This window comes from Xiphophorus hellerii, chromosome 24 (genome assembly GCF_003331165.1).
Source record: "Xiphophorus hellerii strain 12219 chromosome 24, Xiphophorus_hellerii-4.1, whole genome shotgun sequence".
Lineage (NCBI taxonomy): Eukaryota > Metazoa > Chordata > Actinopteri > Cyprinodontiformes > Poeciliidae > Xiphophorus > Xiphophorus hellerii.
Window position 1 is genome coordinate 11,024,710 of NC_045695.1, and position 20,625 is coordinate 11,045,334.

Here is a 20,625-nt window from a genome sequence, read left to right on the forward strand (position 1 = left end):
GAGCGGACAGTGGAGGCAGCCGATACCGGGAACCTGCAGGCTGAACGGGGGCGGCGTGAGAAGCAGGACTCGGTTCCGGGTTATTGGACGAAACAAAAGTAGGGTGTCCGGTGGGCTGTCACGCACACACGTCGCCTTCATCCACGCGCGCGCGTCTTAAGAACAGCGGGAGATGCATTACGTCATAACCTCCCATCGCCCTGGATGACCGCGCACGCAGGAGGAGATGATGCGGGGCTGCTGGAGTAGAAGAGAACCAGATTCCGCACGCGAACGCCCGGGGGCGGTGTCCCGCGCGGGGAAGCAAGAAAAAGGGGAGCCGCCCTCGCGCGGCCGCCGGCTCTGATGGCTCCTCGCGCCCCCGGCGAGAAAGAGACACAGCAGTCGCCGCGGCGCGAGAGGGAAGAGGACAGGAGGTACCTGGGAAGTGACGTGGTGTCCGCGCCCCGCGAGCAGTCACCACGGTGCGGTTGTCGTGCGTTTCACAGGAGGGCAGGAGCGGTAAGGGGAACATGGCCGCGAAGTCGGACGGCGGCAAAGCCGGTGTCGGCTGCGGCGGCGGCAGCGGCTTCGCCCAGCTGTACGACGTTGACGCCGAGGAGCCGCTGGACTCCGCCGCGATCCACATCTGCCAGTGCTGCCGCTCCTCCGCCTGCTACTGGGGCTGCCGCTCAGCCTGCCTGGGCTCCCTGCTCGGCGGGGGCCAGCCGGTCGGAGGGGTCGGCGTCCGGGAGACCCACTGCCCTCCCCGGGAGCAGCTGTGGCTGGACTGCCTCTGGATCATCCTCGCCCTGCTCGTCTTCTTCTGGGATGTTGGCACGGACCTGTGCCTGGCGGCGGACTACTACCACAGGCAGAACTACCTCTGGTTCGGCCTGACGCTCTTCTTCGTGCTGGTGCCGTCCGTGCTGGTCCAGATTCTGAGTTTCCGCTGGTTCGTGCAGGACTACACCGGCGGGGGGCTCGGAGAGGTGGAGGGGCTTACTAAAAGGGGGACGGTGGTTCAGGGCTGCCTGTATCCCGGAAAGGACCGCCTGCAGCTGGCCATCATCTGGCTGTGGCAGGCCACCATACACATCCTCCAGCTGGGACAGGTGTGGAGGTGAGAACACACCTGAGCCTCTTCTCACCTCTCGTTGGTACAAGAAGGGAAACTGACAGGCAGGGACAGGAAACATTTAGAGGAACAGAACCTGATTGGAGTTATGATAAAGTTACATGAAATGGTTTAGTTTACCACAAATGAAGCTTTAAAACTGGCGCTCTCCGTGGTGCTGAATCCATTTCCAGTATATCAATGCCTTGCAACGTCATTGTTTCTGTTAACCTGGGTGGGGGAAACATCTAGATACTAAAAAAAGGTGGTATCTAAAGAAAACACTTGAAAATGGCCCTAGAGTGGTTCAATCTAAGCATATGTATGTGTTAGAAAGGCCCAGTCAAAGTTCAGACTTAAATCCAATTGAGAATTTGTAGGAAACCGATGTTCACATGCACTTTCCATCCAACCTGACTCAGCTTTTGATACGTAATTAATCTGATTGCCATGAAAATGCATCAAAGCCTGTAGTCGTATTGACAAAATATGGGAGAAATGTCAGGCAGTGTCCAGCAGCTGCGCACCAAAGAGGTCAGAACTCTTTGTTTCCGTCCGTATGCTTATGCGTTCATGTGTGTCAGCGTGTGTGACGAGTGGAAAAACGGTGTCACGGCTCTTCCCCACGAGTGTCAGCGTGCATGGAGAGTACAAAGACGAAAAGCATCTGCGCTTCTGGCAACTCTCCTCTCTCGCATGCTCACTATTTATCTCCCTCTCCTCCCCATCTGACACACGCACACACAGTAGGACATGCTTAGGTGTTAATTGAGGTGCTAACAACACTGTCAGGGGAACAACGTGGAAGACACACAGACATGTCTCTCTCTGTTGCAGAGTAGTAGCGGCATATAAATTCCTCTAATGGTGCCGAGCAGCAGAAAAAAGGTCGAGTTTCTGTGCGTGTGTACGTCCAGCTTCTTCTCTGCTTTGAGTTGTAGGGTTAAACCATCACACAAACTGCAGAATGGAAGGAAGAAAGGAAGGGAGTGGAATGGCCTGATTGAGACAGATTGCTTTAGAGATGGAGAGGGAGTGAGAATGGGGGGGAGGGTAAAGAAACAGAGATCAAGAGGAGGAAGGGAGAAGAAGAGTGGTGGGGGTAGGGTGGAGGATCTACTCCGATCATTTAGAAGCACATCCTCTCATGTCAGAGCTAATCGAATTCGCCTGCCAGTCAGTATTCACCTGAGAATTACAGAGAAGACTTCCTGTTTTCCCTCATATCCTTGTTATTTAGTCAAGGACATAAAGTCGCAGTTGGAAGTTCACTCTTTCGCCCATCTGACCATAAAACACCAATAATTAATGTATGAAAACGTCTGAGCAGAACTGGATCCATGGGTCACATTAGAGTGAAAACGATCAGTGTTGCTCTAAGTTGCTTCAAAGCTCTTGTAAGTTTGTGTGTGTTGTTGGGAGTGTGGATGCTGCATTATTTATGTCATATAAAGCTTCTACTGTGTATTTCCAACCGCAGAGGGATACTAACCGTATTTACAATAACATGTATAATGCAGAAATGCGCTACAGTACTATGCCTGGGTGATATGGCTTAAAAATAAAACCTGACCTTTTTTTATACTAGATCCAGTTTTCGATTTTAATCGATTTTTTTCCCCCAACTTCTTTTCTGAAAAAGAAGCTACAAATGACAGGAAATAATTTCAAAAAGTGGCCTTTATTTCAATCATTCCTTCTACGACACAGCACTAGGAATGTAAGCATAAAATTAGCAAAATAAAAACACAATTTTACCAGAAGAACATCTTAAAATTAATAGGAAAAGGTATAATTGAGAATTAAACTTCAATAGAGTTATCAAGATCTGCACCATGTGATTCTTTCGTCAAAATGCACAAATATTTTTGCTCAGTCATTTCAGAGCCCTGCTGCTGATGTGTTAAAAGATTCAGTATTTTCTAATTTGTAAATCCGATACCAAAATATAACTTCACATTTTCATTTTTTTGTGTTGGAGTTTTCATAAAATTACTGCTTCATTCTTCTTATACAGCGACTTTATTCTCGTATTATTCTTGTAATATTATGACTTTAATATTTGTGGAGTTGACCTGAAAGATAAATAGAAGTTGCTTGTCAAACAAGATGGCGGCTTTGGGCGCGCTGACTTCACTCTGAACTATGGAAACCCAAGAAGGTAACTGGTGGCGGGGGAAAAATCCCAATTTCCCAAAAGTTACATCTTCAAAACCCAAGAATTCGATTAACTGATCAAGTCGATATATCGCCCAGTCCTATTTGGGTTGCACTTGTGACTAATACCGACCAGAAGTCAAGTCAGCATATATCGACCAGCAGATTTAAATTTATACTGAAGCCATTTCTTTTTCCTGTCACTCCACTATTTGTAGTAGCTCACTCAATCTTGAGTCATCTGTTGATTAGATTCCCGATTAGTCAATTGTTTTGTCTAGAAAGATGTCAGAAAATAGTGAAGCTGCTCACCCTGATCGTCCACAGATGGTACAATCCTGGCTGTAATTCATGCGACCGGCCCCTACCCTCTCCTCCCAGTAGATCTGACTGGTTTCCGATGTCTCCCGCAGGTACATCCGAACCCTCTACCTCGGGGTGATGTCACGGCGGCAAAAGGAGCACCAGCGGCGGTGGTACTGGGCTATGATGTTCGAGTACGCCGATGTCAACATGCTGCGCTTGCTGGAGACGTTCCTTGAGTCTGCGCCGCAGCTGGTGCTGCAGCTCTGCATCATGATCCAGGAGAACCGAGCCGAGACCCTGCAGTGTAGGTGGAGCGCCGGCGACCAAACAAACCGTGGCGTTAACTGCGTGTTTTGTTGACAACAAAGCGCTTGTTAGCCAACAGCTGCACAGGCAGTAATTAGCAATTTGCACACATTCCGCGCAGTAATGTGTGGCTGCAGATGGTGCTGGAGTGTTTGTTCAGGTATTCTGGTGAGGAAAGTGCCATCTTCCCTCCTCTTCCTTAATCATCCAGGATGTGTATCATCCAGGATGTGTATCATCCAGGCGGCCACCCACTGGGATTATTCATCCCTATCACTCTTTGGGGTGTTTTTTTTTTTGTTTTTTTTTATTATGCTTTTCACTTTAATGCAAATACGTGACTATCACACAGGGGGGCGGATGAACACGTCGTCTGGAACAATCAAAATAACTTCATCTCGTCGTGTCACATCTCTTAAATAATATGTCCAACGGTATTAACGCCTCCTGAAACTCCGAGGATGTGCTTGTCTCTGTTCCATAACCCTCCTCTGTCTCCTCAGGCATATCCTCCCTTGCCTCCCTCCTCTCCCTGGCCTGGGTTCTGGCCTCCTACCACAAGCTGCTGCGCGACTCCCGGGACGACCAGCGCAGCATGAGCTACCGCGGCGCGCTGCTCCACCTCTGCTGGCGCCTCTTCACCATCTCCTCCCGCGTCCTCTCGCTAGCCCTCTTCGCCTCCCTTTTCCACATCTACTTCGGCATCTTTGTGGTGTTGCACTGGTGCGCCATGGCCTTCTGGGTGGTGCACGGTGGCACCGACTTCTGCATGTCGAAGTGGGAGGAGGTGCTCTTCAACATGGTGGTTGGCATTGTCTACATCTTCTGTTGGTTTAACGTGAAAGAGGGACGGACGCGGTACCGGATGATTACGTACTACACCGTGGTTTTGGCCGAGAATACCATCCTGACGGGCCTGTGGTGAGCTATGGATGAAATCTTCACTGCTTATATGAAATCATGAAGAGTTTTGGTTACACCATGTACTGGATATTATATCCTGTTCAACTTTCTTTAACCTCGATTGAAGCAGCCACAGCAACTGCCACTTACATGATTTGAGCTTTCTATCTCGCTAAATCCGTCAAATCAAATTTAACAGCATTATCTTTCTTAATATAGAAATCTAAAAATATTAGACATTTGGTGCGTGTTGAGATTCGAGCCTTGGTGGTTTGAAGGCCATAAGCAGCAGCTCAGCTTGCTCATGCCTTGGGCCGGCTTTGAGTGTAAACTTAGTATCTACATGCAGTTTAAACCCGCGACTCTTCTCTGCTGCAGGTACGCCTATCGAGATCCGGCGCTCACCGACTCGTACGCCGTCCCCGCCCTCTGCAGCGTCTATCTGACGTTCGCCGGGGGCGTCCTCGTCATGTTCCTGTACTATGGCTTCCTGCACCCGGCCACCGCCCACCTCCAGCCGAGCCCCGCCTCCTCCTGCTGCGCCCAGCTGCTCTGGGGTCTGCCGCTTCCCCCGTCAGCCCCGCCCACTGCCCCGCCCACCCCGGCACACATGGCCAAGTCGCAGACGGAAGAGGACGTGGCCGAGTCGTGCCTTCCCGTCTTCCAGGTGAGGTCCGCCCCCCCGATCTCCAAGCCCGAAGGCCCGCTGATAAAAATCGACATGCCCAGGAAGCGCTACCCGGCCTGGGACGCTCACTACGTAGACAGGCGCCTGCGAAGGACTATAAACATCCTGCAGTACATAACGCCAGCTGCCGTGGGCATCCGCTACCGCGACGGGCCGCTACTGTACGAACTACTGCAGTACGAGTCTTCACTCTGACACACACACAGGTACACCTGAGCACATACAGCACTAGAAAATCTACATGTGGATGTTCAAACTTGGAGAAGATAAAGGAAAAAAAAGTCATGAGCAAAAGGTCTCACTTGATATAAGCACATGCACACTGAAGCAATCTCACTTTTAAGCACACACACACTCGCACACACTTCTTGTAAGTCCCGTGGCCATCACTCACCAAGCTGCTTCAGTCCATCTCCTTCTTTCTCACTTCACTTTTTATGAACCTCCCTTCCATTCTCTGCTATGGAGACGAAAAAAAAAATTAAAAAGAGAAACAAGCACATTTCTACAGCAGCGCCCGACCGCGTCATTTATGTTGCGATCAACACGCATTGAGTGACACAAAAGAGCGAAACAATTGTCACTTAGAAAAAATAAATGGGATCGTCAATATGTGGTTAGTCTAGTCAAAGGGTTGTGTAAATATTTTCTTTGTACAGAGCAGATATTTTTAATGTAATGTCACTTTGTGGCTGGACAACGAGCTTAAAGACAGTTTTGGGAGCGATGAAGGTTACCAGGGAAGTGCAAAAGAGACAGAAAACAGTATTAAAATCACAAACTTGCAAACAAATGTCTCATCTTACGTCTTAGCTATTCAGCATCTATCAGATCATCAAGACTCGGAACAACAAAAATATAATATAACCTTAGTTTGGTTCAGAATTACCAGTCATGGTTTTCCTGAATACATTCAAACAATGGCACCATACCAATATAATTTAGAGAAAAACATATTAAAAACTAGTTTATTTGTTTTAGTTTTTCGTTCGGTATAAATGGGATTACATGGCCGTTCTTACACCCATAGCTGTTCGCAGCCTTTGTAGAAACTACACCCGCTTTTCTGACTAGCTAGTCAGAGATTTTTGCAAAATTGAGAAACTACAATCAAAATATGCATTAATAATTCAACAAATTGATATAAAACAACAAAAATAATAAAATTTTAATTCCAAAAAGAATCTTCACTTTAACTAAGACCTGCTTTATTCCTGTCAGGAGCATGAGAAATCTGTTCTTTTGCCTTCACCACTGTCTTCATTAGCTTTGTTGTGCTAATTTAAGATATATTTTCAGAATACAGCAGATAAACCTAAATATTTTTGGACTAAACAAAACTGTTTGTTCATTATGTGAAGAAATACAGTCATTATAAACACATCAGATCCACTATATTTAATGCTAGTCACAGACGTCCCTGCCGTTTGCTTAGTCAACAGAGAAATAGATATGAGGCAGCATAATATGCTGTACATGTGTTACCTAACCGTTTTCCACTTTTCCTTACAAAGGTTGTGGGAGGCTTTAATACTTTACTCAGACTGTCAAAAAGTGCTAACACTCAGTAAATCGGTTCATGTCAGTGTTGGACCACAGCAAAAAATCCCAGATCTGGAATTTACAACAGAGGGCAAGTACACAACTAATTATTTCTGATCCGTGCGTAGCGTTTCTGTGTGATGTCTTATTCACGCCGGCCGTTCCTACGCTAACAGAAGCTGATATGAAACAGTTGTGGACCTGAGTCGTCACGACCCCCCTGGATGACTTGTCTTCTCGTGCATCATGTCCAGCATCAACTCCTCCAAAAGCCACCCACGGCTGAGCTGTGATGTGTGGCTCATTATTTATTTATTTTTGGTTTGTTTATCCCTGGTATACAAGCTGTTACATTGGCAGGCGACAGCAAATGGTGCCGATGCATCAATCACGGCCCTGTCTGCAGGAATGGTGGAGAAATGACATGCCGTCGGAGGGGGAGGTCACACTCGCACCATGGGGTATAGAGTAAAAAAAAACATGTTTTCGCCATGCACTTGCATATCAGCAGGTAAAACACAAATATGTGCTTATTTTTCACATTTGGATTCCCACTATAAATTAAAAGAAATATAACATTTTGAGTTAAAAAGTTGGTATTTAGCTATATTTTTTAGCTTTATTCTGAATTGTCCTAAACTGTTCATATGTAAAATTGTTCCCCTGTATGTAGATTTGAAAAAAAAGCATGCTATTAGCTGTTACTTAATTAAATATCCACATAGCCCGGCTAAATATCAGGAAATGTGTCAAGATATTTGGTAATGAGAGAACTAGGACTCAAATTAATGAAAAATTAGCTTAGCAGAGCACAGTTAGCCAAGGCCTGGCTGACTGATATCAAATATGTTCACGTTTTTTTGGACACATGCTAAAGAATAATTGGACATTTCCACCAAAAAATTGGGTTCAGAAATTAGCATTAGTCTGTATCTGACTAAGCTGAATAATTAGCCTTATTTTCAAATATGTCCACATATGTTGTGAGGCAAATATTTGGTCTCAAGCTAAAGTAGAAAAATTATTTAACTGCTCCTGTATGTGAACATTAGAACACAATGCAGGAATGACAATCTTCTGGTTAATTTGTATTTATTTTTCTTGGGTATGATGGAAAGGTTGCCTTCACTGACTGTACAAAATATTCATGTACAGTCTATAGTTGCCTGTGATTTACACCAAATATTTCAGACCAATATCACAAATGAGACAGAAGGATGAACCTTATGTAACTGTCTCCATCCCAAGATTTAGATTTATTCTAGTTACCATAAAATTAGCATTTTTAGAAATATGCATTTATTCATGGCAAAGCGAAAAAAAACACGCTGAACTATTGATTTAGGCTTGGATAATGCAACTTTTATTATTTTACCCTGGTGCTAGCCTGATTAACAAAACAGACGAATAATTTTCTACAATCTGGCGAAGAGATTCAGTCTATCCAGATGTGCAACAGAAGCAGCTTTGTTGCTGTTCATATGGTGCAAATGCTCTCAAGCTACAGAGTCAATTGGCTGCTAATCCCTTTTCATATGGTGCAAACATGAAACACACTTGTACTTACGGTGCAATAAGGGCAGATTGTCTCCTGGAATTAAATGGTGCAACTTGAGTACTGCCTTCAGTTCTCGGCCAAGGCTGTGCCAAAGGCTCCTTCTAAGTGAACAACTGCTCTTCCTGTCTTGCAGAAGCTATGCAAGTCTCCAAAGCAAGGAGATGTGCTTAGTGTACACACACACACAATCACAGTTGCATAAACACAGGGTTTTCCTCTGCAGCAAGGAGATATGAACACAGCCACATCGTGAAAAGTAGGGTAACAACATGGGATGTACCTTAGTGCTCAAACACACACACACCCACACACACACCTACAATGTTGAATATTTCTTCACCCCTTTATAATTTGGGAACAATATTCTTATGGTGCTAATGAGTAAACCAGAAAGATTTTTGTATAGTTGTGCTGGCAGTCGAGAATTTAGCCAAATATGTTGTTTTGCATTCTGACTGAAATGTGTAATTCTAAGGAGTATATGTGAAAACTGCAGCACCTTGCGTATGTGATTAAAACAAAAAGCTACAATGCCTTATCCGCTCCTTTGATGATATCTGGCTCATGGCGGGGTGGTGCTCCTTTCTGGTACACTCTGATGTGGTTGTGGAAAACAGCACACTGTGTCCGCACTGCAAACCGACTACGTGCCATTTTCAGAACACGGTCAGCCATTTTCCTGTCAGTTTCACAAACCGTGCTTGTGAATTTCTTGCATGTATGTTGTAGATTTGAGGACCCGACTGCACACGCAACGCGTTAACTAAGAGACTATGAAATCATTTTGAGCTCCTGAGCCTCCGACCCATTGGCTTATCCTACATCATGCCCCTCCAGCCAATCAGATTTCAGGTCTAACAGCAGCCAAATCAGGTGTAAAACAACCAAATAGTACAGTTTCTTTTATACATGGAAGCCTTCGTTGGAACTCGACTGCATTTCATTTAAAAAATAATCTATACTGAGACTGCAGTCAAGTTTCAATGCTACAAGTGAAACATTTTGTTCTTCATCTATAAAAACCACAGCCTTAGCTAGACCCACTTTGTAAGATATTTGAATCCAGCCAGTGCTTTGTCACTTCTTGTATGGCTATTCATCGACAGCTATGCAAAGTTACAAAAAGCAGGATGGCTCTGGGCTTAGAGAACCTTTAAGAAAACACCACATCACTGTTGTTTCAGTGTTATTTTACCTTTATTTTTTTACCTCCGATGGATGACAGCATTTAATATATTACAGTGTTTTTCCCTAAATCAGTAAAAACCAAGAATAACTCTATTGTTTTAACAGTAAAAGTGAAAATAGGTGTCAGGTTCTCCTCAAAGTTTCACTTACTGCTTCTACATTTTGAGTTTCTCAAATAAATAAAGCCATGATGTAATAAGTCATGAGTTGAAGCCCATCTGATATGGTATTTACCTCTTTTTGACAGAGTGAGATATATAAATCTTATAATTGAGTAAGGGAGCACAAGGTTTCCCCCAGAAAACTTGATAATCCCGGGGTTTGGGCACTAGGGCGGTCATTCATCCAGCGGCCCGTCGTGTTTTTGAGTTTAAAAATGTTTAAAGTCGACAGGAATTTGAAAATATCTTTTGATAATTATGTTTTATTGAAATATTGGAAGATTAACCCCTGAACACTAACTATAAAGTCTTAAAAAATGCAAACATTTTAAAAAGACTTAAATAAATAAGCAATGCTTAGCCTGGTGGGGTACAAGTAAAGCCTGGTGGCCCGCCAGGCTTATAATACGCTGGGGGAAACCCTGGAGCATTAGCCATAATGATGCATCCCCAAGCTTTGAATCTGTTTCCATAGCAATTTTATGAATTTTTTTTGTTTGTTTGTTTGTTTTTGTTCTTTTTTTGTCAAGATTGATTTGTTGGGAGGGGGAAAACTGCAATGTAGCTTTTAAACGGTGAGAGATGAACGCTGCCTCCCGACTGAGGAATGTCTGTCATATTATGAAAGTTTAACCATAAAGCATTTCTTCTTTTGGTTAAACACAGAAAATGTTCTGCTATCAGGGTCTATGATTTTTGTTTTGTCTTAATTTCTGCAGCCAAAGTTTTTATGTTTGATCCGTAGCTGTGAAGGTGTCATTATTCGTTATGGATTTGCAGACCTCAAAGCCAGAGGCTAAGCTGACCTGAGTCCAGCAGACACTGAAACCTTTTACTTTTTTACACAAACTCTCAGAATCAATCACAGTGTGAAAAAGATTTCAGATGTTTGACTCAGGTTTGGTACTACCAACACAGAGCAGGGTCAAACTAAATGTTCACTTGGATGTATCTATAAAAGCATAAGCTTTTAAGTTTGTCAGGGTCATGCTTTTTTAATGTTATAGAAATTTGATGTGCAAAAGTAGCATTTATTTTCTCGTGGTTGGCATTTGGATTGTAAATAACTACTTCTAGCTCTCCTCGGTTGTATCAATGTTCCATTAGTTTGCGTAAATGGTTCTTTCAAGTCTAACTGATGGTAAATGTTCTTAAAGAATATACAGAATGTAAGGTCAAAGTAGGAAAAAAAATACAGTTCAACAAGTGGTTTCGTAGGAACCTGTGCCATCTGTGTTGTCTCTAGTATAAGCACACACTGATATTAGAAATGTAGGTGAATAAAAGTTATGGCCAGACAGCCACAGCCATGGTTTGAATGCAAGTTTTCCAAGACAGGGGAAAAATTTGTTTGGAATATTAGCATAAAATCATTAGCATGTGTAAAAACAGGTTAACTAAATAACCAAATCATGGCTGAACGTTGTGAAATATGTCCACATATTTGTGGGGAGAGTATCTCAACTCAAGCTAATAAACAATTAAACCCTGAGTAAACATTTGGTGCAAACATTAGCTTAACATACAAATGTTAGCTTCTCTCTGTACAGGATGCTTCAATATAACTTGGCTGAATGTTATGAAATATGTCCACATATATTTGCTATCAAAAATGTGCACATAATTGGAGAGGGGAATAGTTAGACTCAAGCTAATAAACAATTTGATACTTAAACAAAAATCACTTTGAAACTTTAGCTTAGCACAAAACTGCTAGCTTGATTCCAAATAGCAACATAGCCTGTTAGCAAATTTGCTAAGAAAATTTTGACTTAAGCTAATAAACAATTATACATTGGAGCAAAAATTATTGTTTGACACATTAGCTTAATATAAAACCATCAGAATGTCTTCAGATTAATTATTAAACCCATTTGAATGTAATAATCAACAGTTAGGCACTGGAAAAATTAGCTAAGCATTTACTTACTAATTTACTGATTCAGCTAAATAAATGGCTGAATGATACCAAATATGTGGACATATTTGAGATTATTTTTAACTGCTAATACATAGTTCAACACTTTGAAAATATTAATGTAAGAATGGGCTGTCTGGCCTCTTCTGAATTCAGTGTAAAAAAGATGGCTACCGTCATCGAATGTGTTCAAACTGCTCCTGCGTCAGCACATCGGAACGCCATTCAGGAATATTCTAATTTATTTCTCTTTTCCTTTCATTTGGTAGGTTGGAAGGGTTGCATCCACAGACTGTATAGTTTATGGTTGCCTTTAATTTACACCAAATATTTTTGACCAATCACAAATGAGACGGAGAGAGGACAGATTATGGCGTCTCTGGTTTTAGTCCCTCTGTTCTGTGTCCACTATGGTGTTGCGGCATTCTGGGGAAGAGTTGAAAAATATTTTTTTGATGGCTCCAGGAGGCCAACGTTAGAAAATGTGTTATTTTTGTTACAATACCTCCTGAAAATAAAAGTCTATTTATCTGTGAAGAGACAAAGATTTACAGTAATACAGATGACTACATAGAGATGATTTTAAATGAGATAAAAGATATGTACAGCTGATTTGAACACAATACAGAGATCTATTGTTAGTATTGAGTTTGATTTTATATATTTGCCATTTTATTACGTTGTGATGTTGTGACTGCAATGGAGAAAAAAAAATACAAAGGGATATAAATTAATTTTTCCAAACGTGTGTTGCACTTTTTTCACTGAACACAACACAAGGATTCTAGTAATAAATCACATTTATTTAAAAAAACAATCTCTTTACAGGCCAGTATAATACCAAAATATTTTCCTTTCTAAAAGCAGTAACAAATATTGTGCAAAGGTGAAGCTCTGTAATGACATTTAAATATAAGATTGTCATAAAGTCACTTTTGAAAAATATTAAATCAAATATGAATATTTGGAATTTTTATGGTAAAAATTTATTATTGACAGCCCTGGCAAATATGTACAAAAAGTCAGAAAATAAATAAACATTTTATCTGTTGCCTAATCTCACATTGCATTCTTGAAAAAGAAAAAAACTTTCAGTAAAAACAGAATAAATTTGACTGAAACGCTGGTGTAAAATTACCAAATGAAACTCTTAAAACTGTCTATAAAATAAATTTAACTGAAGCACTTTTATAATCTTTTTTTTAAATAATCCTCTTTTACTTCTTGTATCTCTGGGAAATAATATTGAAGTTTTGCAGTGGCCCATTTCTCTTTTCCTCTCTTCAAAATAGTAAAGACAAGAAAACATGTCAATCAACTATTGGAGAAAATAAATACACCTGCCCACATTTAGTCAAAATGATAAGGTTTAAAATATTGAGTAAAGTATTTTTGTACTTATCTTTTCCAGGGCTGTCAATAATTAAGGAGAGGGATTTAAAAATAAATTTAACAAAACATCCTGAAAATGACCAAAACATGAACGCATTTATGCATTTATTCTGTTGTTTCAGTAACCAGATATTCTCTTACACATACATTGATGAAGAAAGACCCACGAAAATATTATATATGATATTATGTATACAACTACACATATAATTGAGGATCCATGCAAGTCGTACAGCATGAAATAAAGGTGTGAGATATTCAATATTCAGTATATTGGTTTCTGGAACATAATCCAAAATCAGGAATGCACAAGAGAATACTCATCTTCTATTTCTTACACTTTCAAAGACTTATTCATCTGTATGTTATACTGTTTTGAAATTATATTAATGAAACTGAGCAGAGTGATTGCCTACTTTCTCTGTAGGGTTTCCAGTAGATATGTTTGATCTGAAAATAAGAATATCAACACGTTTATTTGAGCTTTCAGCAGCAACGATTCACGGTTTTTGATCCCTGCAAAACAGTCCACTGCCCCTTTTTAAGGGAACCAGACCTCATCAAGTTTTAACCAAAAATTCAGAAAGGAAGCCAATGACAAAATCTCCTTTGGTATTACTTTTATGACTACCTTGCAAAGAAGCCCACCCTGATGCAAATTTGCTTTCAGCAAGGAAGACCATTAGTAGTTGTACATATCTTAACTTTTAGTGCAATTGCTTTTAAAATAAAATTAAAAAAACAAATGAAAAAATATATTTTTTTAACTGACAAGCTTTAAGGGTGATAAATAAGCATAAGCCACTGGCTCCCTCTGCTGGCAAAAAATAGAACCCACATGCCCAAATCAATGGCGCTCACATTAAAAGTAACCTGAAAACCTTTCTTTGTACGTCCATGAGTAAAATGATAAATGTCAATGAAGTACATCTGGGTCTGTCTTTTATCACATGATCAAAATCAAACAAACAGTATCCACTGTAACAGCAGTTTTTACACCACTTCATACCAAGTGAAGCAAACCTGAGGGATTTCTCCTTGTATGTGATGAAGTGAAAACATGGGAGGAGAAAACAAAACAAGGTGCATTAAGAGAAGCACAAGAAGATCACTCAGCGGTTTATGGGATCAAAGGTTCATCATCGTCACAAAGAAAGTCCAACCTCTGGAAGGGCCTGGGGTCTGAGTTGCGACGAGCGCCCATGCACCTGAAAAGAACTGCACAGAAACAAGTCCGGTTAGCTTTTTGTCATACTTAATCTGTGCCAAAAATCCTTCCAGGATCCAAGATTGTTCAGACTTACCAGTGATGATAGTGAGCAGTAGCAAGACGCCCACCACCAGACCGATCACCAAAGCCATGTCCCAGCAGGTCTCGCCAGCCAGCAGACACCGAGCCCTGGTCAAAGAGCCGTTGTTGGGCTGCGGCGGTACCGACAGCAGCCGGCACATGAGCGGGTACACATCCACACTCTGTAAACTCTTCAACCGGAGACCTTGATGGAAGCCGGGACCCGTCGCTGCCAGGAAGGGGTGCATGCTTGGCAGCGAGTTGTCGTATCCATGATCACCCACTGCGGGAGGGGAGTACCAATCACATCTGGGTAAGTTAACATCCAGTCCTCACTGGCCGAAGACTGGAATCCTAATGTTAGCTTGATTTATCCATTACTAAAGCAGTTTGGATACGTGTTATGGAGCGCTGTCCCGTTTCAACACACAAATGGCCTCCATCTAGGAATTAGTTTCTTCAGTAACACTTTATTTGACTGGGTGTGCATAAGACCAACATTACATTGTCATAAACATGACATAACACCTGTCACAAACATGAAGGACTCTTCATGAATGTCTACGACTGTTGTTATGAAGTGTCATTTGGTAAATAATGACACTTTTAGTCCAAAGTTGACTCTTTTACTTGATTTTTAATGTAACTTGTGTCATTATTTATTGAAAGACACTTCATGACAACATTCATGAAGAGTCCCTCATGTTCATGGCAGGAGTTATGTCAGTCTTATGCACACACCCTTAAATAAAGTGTTGTCGTTTCTTCTAACTATGTGGAACGCACCAGCATGCTTGTTGACAGTTGCTACAGTGTCTCTAGCTTTGAAAGCCATCACTTACATCTTGGTAGCTTTTTTCCCCTCTTCACTATGGTCCAGCCTTCGTCAGCGATTAGTAAGATTGGTTGGATGCGTACATTGTTCCGATAGTGAAGCCTATCCGGGATGGATTTCTTCATGTACGCCGTCATGTGAGGATGGCACTTACTCAGCAAGCTGAAGACGCTCTCTGAGTCTGTGAAGGAAAACAGACAGAGGGAGGCTGTAAAAGAGTGAGAGGACTGAACCTCACACTGCGTCATGTCAGCCTGGTTACCATTTTTGGGGATGAGAGCGGCGACCGGCGTCAGGTCCACCAGAGTGTAGTTGTCAGGGTGGAGGCAGTCGTCCAACCGTATGAGGCGATCAGCTGAGCACTGCGCCATGCCGTGGTCGCTGGTCACTATGAGGTTGATGCGACCCCAGAGGCCGCTCTTCTTCAGCTCAGACATCAGCAGGCCGATGTTGTCGTCAACCTGGTGGAAGAAAGTTCCGGATTAGCTAGAGAACATTATTATTTCCCCTAAGATTTTTAGCATATACTTACATCATTGGCATAAACGTCATTTGTTTGGAGGCTTCCAATGATTTAGTTTACATAATTATGTAAACAAACTCGAATATATACATACAACCCCACTAATACGTGGATAAATGTTCTTTGGCACAAGCTTTTGGCATAAATCTGAGTGAACATTTTACCTCTGGAAAGAGTTCACTTTAAAATGATTGAGACTCAAGTTCCAAGACTAAATTTGCTCTCTGTTTTGTTGGAACACCTCAATGTGACCAAGTTCCCACCATCCAACCCAAACTATCAGTTTCAGGTCGAAGGAGACTGACGAAGATATTGAGAAAATCTGGATTTTTGGAGAAAGGGTTTATGATCAGACTAGACAAATATTGAACAGTTAGTAAGTTTTGCAACCAATGATACTAGTGTATTTGATAAAGTAATTCTTATGTTTGAGTCTGTATGAGTGATTTTTAAAGAGTGTAGGTTAGCTTCTGATTGGATTTAAGATTCTGATGAAACAGTAACACTGCAGGTGCCAAATACTAAAGCTTGAGGAAATGACTCCACCTCCTTTAGTGCTTTAGTCATTGCTGTGGTGTTTTCAGGACCGAACGCATGACCCGACCGGTCCGGCTCCTCCCAGTAAAGAGTCGCGAACATTGCTCCTGGCTCCTGATGAAAGAGGAAGAACGTAGGAATGTCACACAACTGCCACTGACCCCTCGTGATTTCTCAGTTATACATTAAGGAAGCCGTCTTCACCTTCCCGTCTCCTAATATCCAGTCTGTCACATTCCCCAGGCGCTGCTGGAACGTCACTGCTGGGTTGTATGGGAAGAAGTGCGTAGGCGTGCGGTTGGTCACGTCGGAGCCGGGCCACATGGCGGACGCCGTCTTGTAGCCGGAGTCCTTCGCCGTGAGCCACAGTGGCTGAGCCGCGCTCCACCACATGGGGTCACTGTCATTCTGGAGGGTGAAGTGCTTGTGGTTGATTGGGTCGTACATGCTACTGGCCAGGATCCCGTGAGACTCTGCGTACAGCCCTGTCACCTGGAGAGGTAATTTATTCTTACTTTGACACCAAAGATGCTGATATTGTCAGATTTTGTTACATTACAACTGAACAATTGCAAAGATGGTATAAAAATTGTGAAAAAGTACGTTGGATACATTTCTGTATACTTTCTGAAACTTTCTTACCAGGCTGTAGTGGTTGGGAAATGTTTTGGTGATGAAGACGTTGGTGAGTTGGTCCACCAGGACCCCCTGGCTGTACAGGAGCTTCAGATTAGGCATGGGGAACCTGTCCAGGTAGTCGGCCCGGAAGCCGTCAAACGACACCAGCAGCAGCGGCAGAGTCTGCTGGGTTGTGTCATTTTCAGCGGCCAAAGCACTGACGCCCCACAGGAAGGCCAACAGTATTCTGGGAAACATCCTGAAAGAGAAAAGACAAAAGAAACGGTGAAAAATGTAGGTAGTGGTGTAACAATTTCACATCCACATCACAAGCTAAACTGAAACGCAACCCAAAGATGTCCGAGATAAAACAAAATGCCACTTCCTCTTGCTATAATAGACAGACCCTTTTGACATGTTTTATTTCTCAAGCAGCCAGGATCGCTTAAATTGGTGCAAATTTGAAGAAAATTGGATTAAGTGAAAGAACAGTAATGATCCAACTGAAGAGCAGCCAGAAAGTGCCGCTTCCTCACACCGCTCTCATTTGGTTTAATCGAATCACTTTACTGCCAAACTGCTTTTGATACTATAATCTAACATTTTAGGTTTAAAACAACACACCTGCGTGAATCCCAACTATATTTGATGGGTGGATGAATTAAAACTTTCACAAAGCAAAATTAGCTTCTAAAATCTACAGAACTTTGAACAACAGTCTGCTACCCAGTAGTGAGTATGATGGAGGATTGGTGATGCTGTGGGATTTTTGAAGCAAACTTCTGGTGTGAGCTAAACAGACAGACTTTCTGCATAATTTAAAGCTTTCCTTAAGGCACGGTCCAAACTGCAATCCAAAAATTGCAGGACACCGACACCTGAGGGCTTTGTGTTGGTGCTGACCAACACAAAGTCCAGAAACACACCATTATCATGGTGACAAATGGCGGTGTGGGGGATTGCTTTTCTCCAGCATGGACTGAGAATCTGACCCGAGTTGATGGGAAGATGGGAGGAAGTAAAGCCAGAGAAAAACTGGAAAGTAATGAGCCACACCTTGCATAAACATATCCCTAAACATTCAGCTAGAGCTATGTAGTTCAGAACAAAACATTTATTTGCTGGAATGGCCCAATCAAAGTCCAAACTTGCTACCATTGTAAATTTCGTGGCAAATCTTGAAAATTGACACATTTAATCTCCATTGAAGAGCTGGAGCTCCTCTGCAAGTATTGCTTTGCTGCCATGTGATACTTTTGCAAGGCACTTTAGAAATGGACAGGAAACGTGAATAACCTCAACCAGGAAGTCGCTGCTCAAACTGAACTACACCAAAACGCGACACGTTGTAGTCAGCATTCTGCAGGAATTGGTGAAATACCATCCCAATTAAAACAAAGCCACAATAACATACTAAACACAGTTTTACTTTGACTACAAGCTGCACTTCAACCAACAGCTTTAAAGCTGATTAACGTGTTTACTTTGTCGCTTAACGATAACAATCAGTAATGTTATTCTACCTGTTTTAGGCTTGCAGATATTCCCCCTCCAGACTGTTAGTAGCCTTGAATAACCTCGACACGGACTATTTTCGCACTGACATCCTCACTAGACCTCAAACAACACAAATACTGACAGGCTGACTGACCCAAAGCTGGCGCTACTTTTACAGGTTTCCGGTCAAAACTTTCTAAATAAAATCTCCTTGGGTAGCACGCGTGTTGCAGAAAAGCAACTCCGACATTTTCTCTGCTTAAACTAAAACTAAAGCGGCTCTAACTGTAGAAAATTGGCACAAAGCTGTACACATCCTAATAATAATATCACACATTTATAGGTTTTTAAAACATATTGGTTTTATTTTGTAGACGGAAGAGACTTGACTTGAAGAAAATTGACAGTTTCGCAACCAAACAGCGTAAATTTCAACAACAGAGTAGTTTTTCTACGTAGTATGGAAAGGAAAATAATAATTAACAAAGCCAAATTTGCACAATTTACTAATATTTTCTTTTGACTACTTTTACATTCATTATGTTTCCGCTTAGGAAAGCATCCCCTCAGCATGATGCTGCAATCACGATGCTTTATCAAGGGGATAATGTGGTTAGAAAGATGTGGACTCAAGGTTTTTTTTCCAGAGCTCCTTCAACCACCAGCAGCTGTCTTGTTAGCTTTTCCCACATGAGTTACAGATCTCTGCAGCTCTTCCAGAGTTACCTATGGCTTCTTGGCCGCTACAGAAACCATAATGGCAGGTCACAAAATGCTACATATTTGGGATCTCTGTAGATTGACTGTCCTACAACCAGCCAGAGCAAAGCTATCCGAACCAATCAAATGGTACCTATGAAATGGTCAGTGAGGCAACTTATGCAGAACCTTCAGAAGTAGAGCACTCCTACCAGATTCAATCAAATGGTACATATGAAGAGGCCAATGTGGCAACTTGTGAAGAGCTTTAAGAAGTAGAGTCGTCCTACCAGAATCAGTCTTCAGGTATCTATGAAATGCTCAATGAAGAACCCGCAGAAAAGACTCCAGAGTACGAGAACACCAGAGCTGCTGAAGATGGAGCATCGACTCCAAAGTCTCCGTCCCCAGATCAGCCTCCTGTAGAGGAGAGGCGAGGCAGTTCATCTTCAGTTTCATCCTCCTCATCCTCATCCTCATCGCACGCCGAGACCAAAGACAAAGAGGAGATGCAGGGACACGAAACGGGTGAGATGGAAGAAGAGGAAGAAAAACAGAGCGAGGATGAGGAAATAGAAGCAATGGAAGAGAGGGAGGTGGTGGGAGAGGAAAGCATCCCCAACATGAACTGGGATGTGGGTCTCCAGAGATGGAAGTGGAGAGGAAGCAGTCACGAGACAGAGCTTCTTCATCTTCTTCTTCATCATCATCGGCCTCTGAGAAGAAGGAGCCCATGAATGAGGAAGATGCACCAAAAAACTGCCTTTTTGCAAGGGTAAGAAAGAAATTTTGGTTGTTTGCACAGACACAAATCTGTAGGTTACTCAAACAATCAATCTGTTCTAGAGTTTTTAGAAGAAAAACATTAAGCAGCAGATTTACAAGGTCATAACTGCAAATTCCTCATATCTCTGTGTGCAAATACTCATTGAATGTGATAAGTCTAAACCTGCCTAGACGTCACATATGATTGGACCCTTTAATCATCGCGCCATCATGCAAAGTCATTGCTGTGTTTGTGTTGCGGGAAGGAGGGCGGCATTACTCTGTTTCTAAATATAAGTTAAGTTGAGCTGACAAGAATGTTCAGACTCAGAGGTCAAAGGGTTCCAGGGCGGTTCCTCCCACTCGGCCTTGGGAATACGAGTTATCTTTCCATCCAGTAACAACTGCATTGTACATGCAGAGTCAATTATTACATAATCCGCAAATTCCACTCTAAAGTCCAGCTGCAGTGGAAAAGTGTTATACTTTGACATGAATTAAGGCAAGATAGCTGAGAGGATATTGTGGTTGAACCAATGTCAGCTGTAGGAAGCATTAAAAGATCTTTCTCACACGTCTAATCTTGAACTGCTATACCTTTAGAGATGGCTAGATTAGATTAGCTGTGAGCACAGATAGGTAATC

At 42.3% G+C, this 20,625-nt stretch overlaps 2 protein-coding genes across 2 annotated transcripts; one reads left to right on the forward strand and one right to left on the reverse strand.

The window, feature by feature from the left end:
- Positions 1-486: 486 nt before the first annotated feature.
- xkr6a (XK, Kell blood group complex subunit-related family, member 6a) lies at positions 487-12,557 on the forward strand. Its single transcript, XM_032556049.1, has 4 exons — positions 487-1,102; positions 3,667-3,863; positions 4,369-4,786; positions 5,147-12,557. The coding sequence occupies exons 1-4, from the start codon at positions 513-515 to the stop codon at positions 5,649-5,651; spliced, it is 1,710 nt and encodes a 569-aa protein (XP_032411940.1). The 5' UTR covers positions 487-512; the 3' UTR covers positions 5,652-12,557.
- A 457-nt stretch (positions 12,558-13,014) lies between these two features.
- Positions 13,015-18,696, reverse strand: enpp4 (ectonucleotide pyrophosphatase/phosphodiesterase 4). Its single transcript, XM_032556051.1, has 8 exons — positions 18,543-18,696; positions 17,044-17,278; positions 16,606-16,893; positions 16,411-16,515; positions 15,604-15,802; positions 15,349-15,522; positions 14,520-14,789; positions 13,015-14,433 (listed from the first exon to the last, which is right to left on the reverse strand). The coding sequence occupies exons 2-8, from the start codon at positions 17,275-17,277 to the stop codon at positions 14,336-14,338; spliced, it is 1,368 nt and encodes a 455-aa protein (XP_032411942.1). The 5' UTR covers position 17,278; positions 18,543-18,696; the 3' UTR covers positions 13,015-14,335.
- Between the last annotated feature and the right edge of the window lie 1,929 nt (positions 18,697-20,625).